The sequence below is a fragment of the Prionailurus viverrinus genome, chromosome D4, assembly GCF_022837055.1.
Source record: "Prionailurus viverrinus isolate Anna chromosome D4, UM_Priviv_1.0, whole genome shotgun sequence".
Taxonomy (NCBI): Eukaryota; Metazoa; Chordata; class Mammalia; order Carnivora; family Felidae; genus Prionailurus; species Prionailurus viverrinus.
This window is the reverse complement of record NC_062573.1, coordinates 57,576,290-57,589,978: the sequence shown is the minus strand read 5'-3', so window position 1 is coordinate 57,589,978 and position 13,689 is coordinate 57,576,290. Positions and strand designations below refer to the sequence as shown.

At 40.7% G+C, this 13,689-nt stretch overlaps 1 protein-coding gene across 4 annotated transcripts in view; it reads right to left on the bottom strand.

Moving 5' to 3' along the window:
* Window positions 1-13,413, bottom strand: part of SLC35D2 (solute carrier family 35 member D2) — a 63,169-nt gene extending 49,756 nt beyond the window's left edge. For 2 of the 4 annotated variants that reach the window (XM_047830727.1, XM_047830728.1), the window contains exons 1-3: window positions 13,219-13,413; window positions 6,066-6,099; window positions 3,973-4,059 (exon numbers count right to left, since the gene is read on the bottom strand). In XM_047830727.1, the coding sequence (XP_047686683.1) occupies window positions 3,973-4,059; window positions 6,066-6,099; window positions 13,219-13,370 (273 nt within the window). In that variant the 5' untranslated portion in view covers window positions 13,371-13,413. The other 2 variants (XM_047830729.1, XM_047830730.1) reach the window with 2 other exon arrangements.
* Window positions 13,414-13,689: the final 276 nt, after the last annotated feature.

Genomic DNA, 13,689 nt, shown 5'->3' with positions numbered 1-13,689 from the left:
ATAATTCAAAATAAAAACAATACTGACTTCTAGTTCCTGGTAATGGTGAGCTAGATTATCTGTGTTAATCTCCCTGCTGAAAACAATTAAAAATGCTAGGTAAAATAACTTAAAACCTTTATAAAAGCATGAAATATGTGGGAGATGGTGAGTCTCCAAGCCAAAAACTAAAGCAAGAACAGAAACCCAGAAACAATGGAAGGCAGAGGGCAGCAGAACTGCATCATCTTCAAGGGTCTGTCAGATTAGAATGCTACCCCCCCCAACAAGAATGTCTTTTGAAAGCAAAGGAAAAATATGCAGTCTTTTTCAGACAAAAAAAAAAAAAAAAAACAACTAAGGGAATTTAAGCAGACTATTAGTAAAGGAAATTCTAAAGGAGGTAATTTAATCAGGAGGAAAGTAGAAAGTGTGGGATGCAAAAAGGAGAGAAAAGCAAAGGGAGCAGTAAATACGTGGGTAAATATAAATAAACATTGATGGGTTTTTTTTAAAGAAAATAAAAATATATTGTGAGATTTACATAAAGTTATTCAAGTACCTGTTGAAAACAGCACATTAAATTGGGAGGAGGGGTAAATGTGTAAAAGTCCTTACACTGTTGAAGGGGACGATACACTTATTTTTTTTTTAAGTTTATTTCTTTCTTGTGAGAGAAAGAGAGAGAGAGCATGAGCAAGGGAGGGGCAGAGAGAAAGGGAGAGAGAGAATCCCAAGCAGGCTTCGTGCTGTCAGGAAAGAGCCCAAAGTGGGCTCAATTTCACAAACCATGAGATCATGACCTGAGCTGAAATCAAGATTTGGACGCTTAGTGACTGAGCCACCCAGGAGCATGAGGGGGAAGATACACATTAATTAACTTTACAATTTGATAAGTTAGGTATGCCTGCTGTAGTTTCCAGGTACACTAAAAGAACTGAAACAGAAGTCCACCTCATATATAGTTGATCCTTGGACAATGTGAAGCTTAGGGATGCCAACACCCTACACAGTCAAAAATCCATGTATAGCTTTTGATTTCCCCAAAACCTAACTGCTAATAGCCTACTGTTGACTGGCAGTCTTAGTAATAACATAAACAGGCACTCATATTTTGTATGTTACATGTGTTATATACTACATTCTTACATAAAGTAAGCTAGAGAAAAGAAAATGTTAAGATCATAAGAGAAAACACATTTACAACCCTGTACTGTATTCATCCAAAAAAAAAAAAGAAAAAGAAATCCACATATGATGAACCTATGCAGTTGAAATTCATGTTGTTTCAGGGTGAGCTGTGATTAAACACTTTACCTGGAAGATTTAACTAAAGTTTTAGGCACCTAATGATATGGCCTCAAAATAAATTAAACAAAACAAAAAACCTGACATCAATACCAAGAGCAATAGACAAATCCATAATCAGAGATGATGGCTACAATAATATTTTCTATTTCACATGCTCTTAAAATGTGACTTTACCACTTTCTTCCATCCAGAGGTATGATCTAGGTCCCTTCCTCTTAAAACTGCATGGGATTGTTTCAATTAATAATGTACAGATGAAATGCTGCTATGTGACCTTTGAGGCTAGGTCATAAAAAGCAAGGCAGTTTTGCCCTGCTTGCTGGAACACTCACCCTTGAAGAATTCAGCACCATGTGACCACTTTGACTCCCCTGAGCCTGCCATTTTGTAAGGAAGCCCAAATGAGCCTATAGGAGTGACCACACAGAGAGGCCTAAGATTATAGGAAGAGAGGTTTGTGACCAGCTCCCAGCTGCACTAACCAGCAACCCCATCGTTGTTTCCACTCTTTTACTGTCTGTCCAAAACTATATGGAAGCCTTAAGCCAGAACTACCCAGTTGACACTGTCCTGAATTCCTGAACCACAGTTACTGTGAGAAGTAACACAATGATTATTGTTTTGAGTCACAAGTTATGCAGCAAATGACAACTGGAATAGGCATATAAGGTATCTACAAAAAGCCTACAACAAACAACACACTAAACGGTGAAATGCCAAAAGCTTCCCCCTGGAGATCAGCCAGTATTACCACTTATACCAAATTGTACTGAGGGTCCTATACGATACAGTAACAGAAGTAAAAGAATAAAAGTTAGAATGTTGGAAAGAATGAAGCAAAACTGTCATTTGTTGTAGATGACCTGATCGTGAATGTAGAAAAATCTAAAGGAAACCACAAATAAATTATGATTAATATTCTATAATTTTTCAAATATAAAAACAATATGTAAATGCAATATAAAAACATATCCATCTAATTTTCCAAATTATATATACATATATAAATATAGTCATTTATAATATATAAATGAGTAAACATCAAATATATATAAAAAGTATATTAAATATATATAAATAAGTAAAGATTAAATTATTAAATATATATTTATACATAAATATATAAATAAGTAAACATTAAATATATATATACATTTTGAGAGTGAGCAGGGGAGGGTGAGAGAGAGAGACAGAGAGAGAGAGAGAGAGAGAGAGAGAGAGAGAGAGAGAGGGAGAGAGAGAGAGAATCCCAAGCAGGCTCCATGCCCAACATGGAGCCCCCACATGGGGCTTGATCTCATGAACCATGAGATCACGACCTGAGCCGAAATCAAGAGCTGGACGCTTAACTGACTGAGCCACCCAGGTGCCCCCCAAATAATATATTTTTTAAAGATATATGCAATAGCAAAAACTCAAAAAAAAATGTTCACAACAACAGTATTCTCTTTACAGAACACTCAAGAATAGTATGAGTTCAGCAAAACATAATTCAGGGACACATATTAGAATAATTACAAAGAAAGTAAGAAAATTATTACAAAAGTCAAAATAGTGGGTAAGGAGGATTCTGTGATCCCATCTCATGATCTAGGTAATGATTACATGCGTTATTCTTCATTCAAGTATACGTTCATGTATGATGCCTTTTCCCTACATATAGATCATATTTCACAGTGCTTAAAGTGTTTTAAAACTATAGCATATCATAAACTAAGTGTAAGCAAGGCCAACGATATTCTGATTGTTCCTATGATGATTGGGTTAATAGCCTTCGTTATACTTCAATATTTTGTTTTTCTCTTTTTGTGGATGTCCCTGATGCTTAGTCAGACTGATGATTAATCTAGTGACAGATGCCAGCATCTTTCCAGGGCTTAGAGACATGGTAGTGAACAAGCCAGGAGAGGTTCTCACTCTCAAGGAACTGACAGCCTGATTTAACTTCCCTAAATCCAAAAATGTCATCAAAATACAGTTAATACTACCTGCTGTATAGGACTGCTCTAAGGATTAAATGGTTGACTTAAAGCAACTGTTTATTGAGCCAGCAACTGTTTAAAAAAGGTAGTTCTGTTCCTCATTCCCAGGAAGGTAAGGCAGGTTTTATGTTTCTAGTTCCACCACAGAAAAACCCATGTATTTCTATGTGCATCAAATTATATTCTTCATTCTACTCACAGCTTTTATCAATCCAGGCAAAAAATGAAAACTTAAAATAGGATCAGAAAAGTAGGGCCTATGAGCCAAATCTGGCCCATCTTTTGTCCATGTAAATAAAGTTTCATTAGAAAACGATGACAGCAATTTATTTATCTATCATGGTACAGTGGCAGAGCTGAATAATTGCAACAGAGATGGTCTGGCCCACAAAGCCTAAATATTTACTATCTGCTTTTTTACCAAAAAAGCCTACCAAATCCTAATGCTATAGGGCTTTGCCATTTCAGAAGACACATAGTATTATTTAGTGTCAGTTGCTAAGCACACACTTTGACTATTATTACATTATGTTAATGAACAAATGAATGAATGATATAAAATCTCTGTTAAGAAGTTTCTACCCAGTGTAAGCAGGAAGCACAGTGTGTATGGAAACCGACATGCATTCCAAGATCAATTTGTAATTCTATAGTATTTTCATATCTTTCACCATAGTTATTTGTACTCGTCATCACATACCTTCACGGGAATTTTCTTGTCAAAATCAGGGAAGTGAATTATTTTATTTAGTTTGGACACATACAGTATCATTATGGTAGCTGCCATCTAAAAAAAAAGGGAAGGAGAAACTTCAGCAAAATATCTGGAAAGACTGAGGTACAAAGACACCTTCAGAAGAAAATACATTCATCAAAAAGAATACATTATCCAAAAAAAATCCATTTTCTAGGTTCCAAAAAATAACTATTTCTTGGAATATCAAAATTGTTTTTCTTGCCAATGTATGAATTCTATCAGAACTATAGGCAAAAAGTGTTAAGATCAAATAGACTCACACACATATATGCATATTATCTCAAGGGGTTCAGATAAAGAAATGGTGTCCCCAAAACTGGCCAGAGTAACCACAGTTGGTGAGGCCAGTCCTTGATCCTGGACCATACTTCCCATGTACTGAACATATGGACACCTTTCCACATAAAGTGAGTCTAGGGGTACTGCAAGGGGGCAAACTCCACACTAACACACTTTTTGTAAAGTCTCATATTCCTATAACACAGAAGACAAATTAAGAGAAAAACAATTTTAAAAGGGATCTACTTTTCTCTTCAATCTTAGCCGGTCCTGCAAAAATGTCTCATTCAAATCCTACTCATCTAGAGTACAAGTATATTAGAAATACTCCATATTATGATGAAATAAAAAATTTTAATATCATCCTCCTATGCAAATTTTAGAACTTACTCAATTGTTTCCATATTAGTATGAAAAAATTTAAGACATCCTTCAACATGATTATCCCTAAACCCTGAGCCTAATGAGTTTACAAATGTAATACTTATGATAGATCGTAACATAAGGCCATCTTGAATTATAATTATAGTTTGTATTTATAACTGACCTTATAATTCTTACAGAAATACACTAACATTTATTTAAAATATTCTGTAACTCAGACTTTTAAACGAGGTCTGCTGCCCTCTTCCCCCACAAATTGTGTATCAGAAAGGCTTTATTTTGAGCACAAGCCAGTGAATTTTTATTTGCCTTGGGGATTACTAAGGGCACATTATCACATATTCACTGATCTTTTAGAGTACTTTTTTCTACATTTTTCACACTGAAACATTAAGAGGATGTATTTTTGGCATTAAGGAAATATATTATTATATTTTTTATTCCTAAAATGATATTGCAAAGAGTACCTTATTAGCAAAACATTTAACCAGAATAATGTTTAATCATATAAATGACATCCTTCTCAAGATTCACAATTAAAAATTTAATTAACAGACACAATTTTCACAATTTTATGTTTTCTCCCTATAAATTAAAGCAAAACCAACCAAACAAAAAAAAAAAAAAGGTGCCTTTGGTGCCTGTTACCACTTGCCTACTGGAAATCACCAGCATATGATCAAGATAGTAAACAAGCCACAAATAAATATTAATGGGAAATTTCAGAAGCAGCTAAATGGGGTTAGTCTGAAAGCTTATCCAATCTTGTCTTTATACTTGAGAACAAAAATCACAAACTGCAGGAAACAAAATGCAAACATGTTTAGTTAGGCCCACAGAGAATTTTGTAAAAATCTGAATGTGTTGCTAGCATTTACAAATTTGATGTAAAAATTCAAAATCCCTGCTACTCTTGGAAAACATCCAGAGGTGTTAAAATAAGGGCATAGTGAACCCAAGCTCATCTCCTGAGTCCTTTCCTCTCAGCACAGTGGCTTAAACTGAGTCCCAAATGCACACTTCAACTTTGGCAACTATATCCTTGTCCCACTCCAGCCTCCAATTTATTCATTTGTTCCCCACCAGGCCTTGAGGCTTTCAGTCTTCTGGCCCTTGCTTTAAAGGGTAATTAAATTCAATTAAGAAAGCTGAAACAAGTAATTGCTTTTTCCTACAAATAAAACTGTTCCTAAATTATAGAAAGACTTAAAATGTGTGTCAATATTTTATGCTCTTTCACCAAAAGTACCATGATCCTCTGGCCCTCTGTCAGCTGAATAAATTTGTAAACCGCAGTCTTAAACAAAAGCACTTAAAATTTCATTGTGTATAATGACAACTAATTAAGTGGTTAATTTTTCATTTTCACTTACCTGTCCAATTCCAAGAAAAATTGGTGATGGGAAACTATAAAAAACACAGAATAACAATTTTAGCAACTGATAAAAATTTGCAGTCTATAATATGTAATGGCAGGAATTATTTAAAAATCTTAGACTTTTTTTTCAGTCTTAGACCATTAAAACTTAACATAAAATTCATTGACTTTTCATTTGTTCATTTCTTTTCATTTTTAAACTGATTGTTGCTAAACTTGGCAATTTTCTATTGCCCCTTGTCTGTCATCATATTAACAGATAACATGACTATGTATATAGAAAGCCAAAATAATCTGGGGATAAATTATTAGAATAATTTTTAGCAAGGTCCCTGGCTACAAGATGAATATATGAAAAAAACATCATTTATATATCTACATGCCAGAAGAAACAAAGTGAAAATTTTAAAGAGATCATTTATAATAGCACTAAAAGCACATCAAATAATACTAACTGTATATTTTATGATATTAGGAATTACCTTTAGTTTTTTAGGTATGAAGGATATTGGGGTGGTGTTTTTTTTAAATGAAAGAGCCCTTCTTATCATTTAGAAATACATCTTGAAATGCATATGATGATATGTTTTTAATTTGCCTCAAAATAACTCAGCGGGCGGGAGGGCGCCTGGGTGGCTCAGTCGACTGAGTGTCCAACTTCGGCTCAGGTCATGATTTCGTGGCCTGTGAGTTCAAGCCCCACGTCAGGCTCTGTGCTGACAGCTCAGAGCCTGGAGCCTGCTTCGGATTCTGTGTCTCCCTCTCTCTCTGCCCCTCCCCTGCTCATGCTCTGTCTCTCTCTCTCTCTCTCTCTCTCTCTCTGTCAAAAATAAATAAACATTAAAAAAAATTTTTTTTTAAACTCTGGGGGGAAATGGTAGGATTGAGTGCAAGGGGGGATACAAATCTAATGAGTTGTTGACACTGGGTGACGGCTACTGGGTGATTCATTAGACAGATATATCTCATTTTATCACTCTTCACTTTATTATGCTTTGCAGATACTGCATTTCTTACAAAGTGAGGGTTTGTGGTAACCCTGCCTTGAGCAAGTTTATCGGCACCATTTTTCCAGCAGCATTTGCTCACTTTGTGTCTCTGTGTCACATTTTGATAATGCTCGTGATATTTCACACTTTTTCATTATTATTATACTTGTGATGGTGATCTGTGACTAGTGATTATGACTCCCTGAAAACTCAGATGATGGTTAGCATTTTTTTAGCAATAAAGTATTTGTTTAATTAAGGTATGTACATTGTTTTTCAGACATAATGCTACTGCACACTTAACAGACTACAGTATAGTATAAACATAACTTTTATATGCCCTGGAAAACCACAAAATTCAATTGACTCACTTTACTGCAATACTTACTGTATTGTGGTGGTCTAGAACCAAACCCACAACATCTCTGAAGTATGCCTATGCTATTTTTTTTTAAATAATATATCCAGGAACAAACCTAACAAAAGATTAATTAAAGATTACAATAAATGCATTCCATTACAACTGGTGAGAGAAAAAATTCTTTAAAGGCCTGGGATATAAGAGAAGCCATTTTGGATTTCTTTCTAAGTCAGCATAACTACACGTACACTTTGTTGAAACCAAAAGCCTGATTCATGGCCCACCAAGCATACAATGTACCCCTGCTTGGTGAATGAGTAGCCTAAAAGAAGACCATGTTGTCCTTAAGATAGCAATCAATGCTCCTACTCCCTGTTCCTTGACATTAAAACTTGTGATTCTCGCCTATATGCTAATATATAATCTTCTGAGCTTTAATGAGATGTGAAAACTGTAAAAACCCTGTAAAACCTTTTCATTCTCTGGAGCTCTTTCTTCTTTGTAAAGAATATGTTTCCTGGACAGCTGTCCTAACTTGGGCTCGAATAAAGCTCTTACTTTTAGAGACTCCAAAAGGTTTGTTCATTTTGCATCCACACAATGGAAGAGAACAGAGATGAGGACAGATACACACATACATGACACAGATGACAGTGCACAGCAGTGAGGGAAAGATGGTCTTTCAACAAACGGCACTGGGTAAGTTAGATGATACACCTCACACCACATTTAACAAGGCAGCACATCACCTCACCCTGCTCACTTACCCAAACCTGCACTGGCTCCCAGTCATTCTCTCAGAGACTCTCCCACACACACACCCCTAGCTCAGCCCTCAATCTGCATGTCAGAGGAAAACACACCTATTTCAGATAGGGCAAGAAGAGAGTAAAGAGCTGACTCACCTTATCAAAGAAAACAGAATGAATGTCTGGACAGTAACACCATGAGAATGAAATCCATTCTAGTGGGTGGATACCAGTTGTGCCACCCAGATACCCCCTTCTACGCTGAGGTATTCACTCCCCAGTTGCCCAAGAACATCCTCAGCTGAAGAAAGCTACCTTGCCAATGGCAAACACCCTCCCTGTGAGCACCCTGCATTCCAAGCCCCACCCCAACTCAGAATTCTGTTGAGTCCTCTCAGCTCCAGAGCCCCTGGGATCAGGCTTTTAACATTTATTCGTTTTTGAAAGACAGAATGTGAGCAGGAGAGGGGCAGAGAGATAGAGGGAGACAGAGACTAGGAAGCAGGCTCTAGGCTCTGAGCTGTCAGCACAGGGCCCAAGGCTGGGCTGAAACTCACGAACCACCACGAGATCATGACCTGAGCGGAAGTCGGAAGCTTAAGGGACTGAGCCACCCAGGCGCCCCCCACCCCACAAAAAAATTTTAATTTTTTTTAATGTTTACTTTTGAGACAGACAGTGTTAGTGGGGGAGGAGCAGCCAAAAAAAATTTAATAGATATTGATTCTAGGTAGGGGGAATATAGATAATTATTTTCTTTGTACATTTCTGTATTTAAATAATCCCCAATTTTTTAAATGAATTCTTGTAGGAGTGAACGCGAGGAAGTGAAGATAACAAGTGTGTACACAACTGGTAAGACTCAGACTCTGAAAGGAACAGAGAAACGAGGGTCCACGAGGGATCAAAAATGGGTTGTTGTTGCTTAAGAACCTGAACACGTTTTCAGGGCTAGAGCTGCTGAGGCAGAATGAGGAGGGGGTAGAAGGAGTGGAGCATTGCACCCACAGAGAGGAGAGGGGGACCTTAGGTGGATAAAAGGCTCCCTACATATTAGCATAAGGGCACCGTCGGGGCCTCAAATGACACCTTCCACTTTCTCAATAAAGTATCGGAGAAGGGGAGTGGAGGGCGGGGGAGGGGGGGCAGGTGGGATTCCAGGAGGCAGGAGAAAGCAGAAAGGAGTCAAAGCAAAACCCCAGAAGAAACAAGTGGGCAGGAAGGAGAGCCAGCTGAGCTTTGCGATTACCACTTTAAAGCTCAGAAGTGGTTTCCCTCCCACAACAGTCTGACTTGCTCAGTGAGGGAAGGAGGCATGTGGCAGGCTGTGCCAGACCAGGGCCAGGCCCAGTGGGCCCCAGAAAGGACTCCAAGGTTGGATGTGGACACCAGCAGGAGACAGCACTGGGCGTGAAAAGCTGGTGGGTCACAGCCAAGCATGCACCCCCCGGGGAGTGTCTGCAGGAAGCAAGGCCACATCGACTGCCAGGGTTCCCCGCAAGGAGTCCCTGAGTCCCCAAGGTTGACACCAGTCCAGATGGAGATCAGGCCTCTTCCTTGTGTGAGTGACAGGAGCTCAGAAGCCACCAAAAAAGACCATAAGGAGTGGTAAGTCTGGAGCACACAGAGTCTGGGTAGTGGGGAGCCACGAGGACCCCACCCCACCTCCTGGCCACACCTGGGGTGAAACCAACATCCAGCTGCGTCCAGGGGCCAAGGAAGCCAAGGAAGCCAAGGAAGCGGTGTCTTCAGGAAAGAGCAGGTTTTCACCAAAGAAAGAGAAAATTACAAGTTGTTTTTGTTTTTAGTATGGATTTCCAGTTCCCACTGCCCGAGACTCGATACAATATATTTTATAAAAACCTCTCCAAGTAATTCACAGTCCCAGGCAGGTTTGAAAACCACTGTGCTAAATGATCCCAATGTCCTAGGATACATAAAGAACTAGACATACAGGAAATACTCATTGAACTGAATACAACTAAGGTCTATATTTTTATTAAGCACCATTAGTAAATTCTTGCATGTCCTAGAGAACAGTGTATTTCAGTGGCAACAAAAAAGCAACTCCAGACCACCCCACCACCCTTATGAATCTGATTCCAAAGACCCACTAGTGTAACCAACTAGCCACAGATTCTTAGGTGACCTTGCTTTTCCCTCCCACCCTAACAGATTCTGAGAGTTCATATCCTTCAAAGATTTCTCTGTCCAACTAGATAAATCTAGCATTACAATGAACCAGATAAGTCTAGCATAAGAAATAAGAACACCACTCATCAGACCTGAACCCCAACCAGAAACAATCTGTTCAAAATGCAGGAGAAAAAAAAATATTCCTTGAGCTACATTCCCATGACCCTGTGGGTTAGGTAATTCTCAAAATGCCCTTCTTTCTACTCTACAACACAATATTCTACCTTCAAACATCTAATGTTTGGATCAGATTTTTGTGGTTTATTGTTGTAACCAAATCAACCCAACCCTCCTCCCCTCAAAAATGTGCTCCTAAAGCATTTTGAGATGAGAGAATGAATAATGTTATTTGAATAGGGTTCTCCAACTGTATATTACATTACGGAAATGTGAAATGTTTACTTCTAAGGATTGAAAGAGTTTTGTCTTGCAGAGAAAAAAAAAAAACTCCATTTCCTCCTTTAATCATGGACCTCAACATTTTAAAGATGGAAAGGCTAGGGTGTAAGATATCTCATATAATAATAATCCTTCCTGGTTGGAGACTTCCCCTTCATCTTCAAAGCACGTAACCACTGTTTACTGGTCCCTGCTTCCAACAAGAAGACACCTGTTTTTGGAGGCAGTGACTGCCATGGCCAGAGAGCACACGGCTCATTCAAGTGCAGAAAATAGAGACTGACCTTCAAACTTCATCCAACATAACTGCCAACCACTCCCAAACAAGCCTATTAGTAGCATTCTCTTATTATTTTTGGTCAAAAATGTTTAGTTTTCTTTTTTGTTCATTAGCAGTGTTGGTGTTTCCCATGGACACCAGCAAGCATGCTTGCAACACACTGGGAGAGACTTGTAAAGAACATCAACAGCTGTAAGATCACCAAAAATATCCCAGATCTCTCTCTTCCCTCCATATCTGCTGCTGCCCCTCCCCACAGTCCAAGACATCTTTTAGAATTATCTAGAATACTAGATAATTCCCTGTGCTTCCACCCTGGTCCTCAAGATCATGTTACTCCTCTGCTCAACACTGGCTGGTGGCTCCGGTCTCCTGAGAGCCTCCATGGCAGCTTCATAGGCCCTCCAGGATCTAACAATCCATTACCCTCACCTAGTACCATTTCTACCCAAACACCCTTCTCTTTCATGCTTGGAATGTTCTTTCCTCACTTCCTTCATGTCACTCATCTCTTGGCTCAACTGTCACCTCCTCAGTGAAGCTTCACTGATCACACTGAGATGGCAAACTCCTTCCCATGCCCACACTCCCTAACTCCCTTCCCTGCCTTATTTTTTTCTCCTGACCACACAACTGCATCTGACATAATATAAACTCTATCAGTTTATTTACTGATTCAGTAGAAAGCTCCATGTAAGCTTTAGAAGGATAGATATTTGCTCCATGACATTTAGGGTTTTGATCTGCTTTATTCACTCCTATATCTCAAGTGCCTAGAATAGTGCCTGGCACATAACAGGTGCTTAAGAAATATTATTGAGTGAATGAAGGGTCTGATCCTGCCTTTCCTGCCTCCCTCCCCCCATCATCTCTCCTACCTTCTTCCATTTGCTCATTCAGTTCCTCCAACAGACCAAACTCATGCCCACTTCATCAGACTGCCTGTCTGGAATGCTCTAGCACCAACCGCTCCATCCCAGGCACTCTCATAACATACCTGAAATCACCCTGCTTATTCTTGAACCCACTTCCTTTCTGTCTCTACCAATGGTAATAGGAATCTCCAGAGCAGTGGCTCTGTGTTGATCACACCTGCTTCTCTGGTGCCTGCAATGGGCTTGGCACACAGTAGGTGCTCAGTAAATATCTGTGGGAGGTGTAACCGGCCAAGCTCCTGTGGGTCGCAGCTTTCTCAGGTGTAACATAAGAAACCTGAAGATACTCTCTGAGGTCTCTTTAGGCTCTTTATAAAATTCTGATTTTACACTCTTGTAGCACAGACAGTATAGTTTACAAAGAGCAGCTTTACTTAAACGGCAGCTCCTGCGAAGCTTTGGAAGGTGATTAACAGGTAATTAACAGGATTGTAATTATCCGGCTTTTGCATTTGAGAAAACTGCTGACTTTGGGTCTGGCCCAACAGGCACAGCTATTGGATGGTGGAACTGGATCTAAATCCACAGTGCTCTCAGTGCTGCTATAAGGATAGCAGAATTAAACAGGATTTTCTAGTCCTTACAAATAGGCTCAAGGAACCAGGAATCTGGTTTACTGCACACTAATCCAAGAAAGTACGTCATGAGAACTTTTTTTCCTCGTCATGTGAACTCCTAATGGTTTTCCCCAGTCTTCCATGAATACACTGGTAATTTGACAATGAATGATCCAACGATAAACATAAACTTATCCGCTTAGGACTCATCTGATTGTTGAACATCTCCACTTGTGTAAACTGTTCGCCTTTAAAGTTCACATTCAGATCACTTGTTTCAGCGCACCGGGGCACTTGAACGCTTTGGCGTGTAGCTCTACAAGCGCGCTACGCAGTGTCTCTGTCTCGCAGTAGTAGTAAGCGGTGGAGAGGCGTATCCGCGATTACTGAGAGTAAAACGACTTTGTTAGCTTGTGGCTTGGGTTGTGGAAGGTCCCGGCTCGGTAAAAACGCGGTCAGTGTGTCGAGCCCACAGCCACCCACGTTGGCACCGGAGTCGGCAGTGAGACCCCACGCGCTCCGTTCCTGCCAGCCCGCGGACCCCGGCGCGGCCAACGTGCTGGGAGCGCAGGGGCAGCCCCGCCGCGCCCCGAACCCCGGGACCTCACGCGGCGCCGCTAACGGACGGTCCCGGGACCCGGCGCCCCGCGGACCCCGCCCGAACCCCTGGCGCTCTCCTCACCGGTAGGTGGTCAGCAGCGCCTTGTTGACCAGCACGATGAGGAAGGAGCAGACCCCGTAAAAGAGCGCCGACAGCAGTTTGGCCACCCGGGAAGGCCCCCGTGCGGACGCGGCATCCGCGTCCGCGCCCTCGGCCTGGCGGCCGGCAGTCATGTCCCGCGGCCGCGCGCCGCCCGCCGGCCTCCGCCACTCTCCGGCCCGCTCCGCCCCAGTTCCGTCCCCGCCCGCGGCCGGCCCGCGAGAGGGCGCGGCCGAAACAGGAAGGGCCGCGGCCGCCCAGAGCGCGCCCCGCCGCTGCGACGTCGAGGGGCTGGAGCCCGCGTCCCGCAGTGCCCGGGTCTGAGCTCGGCAGAAACGGGGTCCCGAGAGGTGAAAAGTCCTTGCTCCTTCCCAGCGGCCCTCCCGGGGAGACGCTTCAGTTTGGTCTGAACGTTTGTTTTGCCTTTTTTTTTTTTTTCATACATTTTAAACA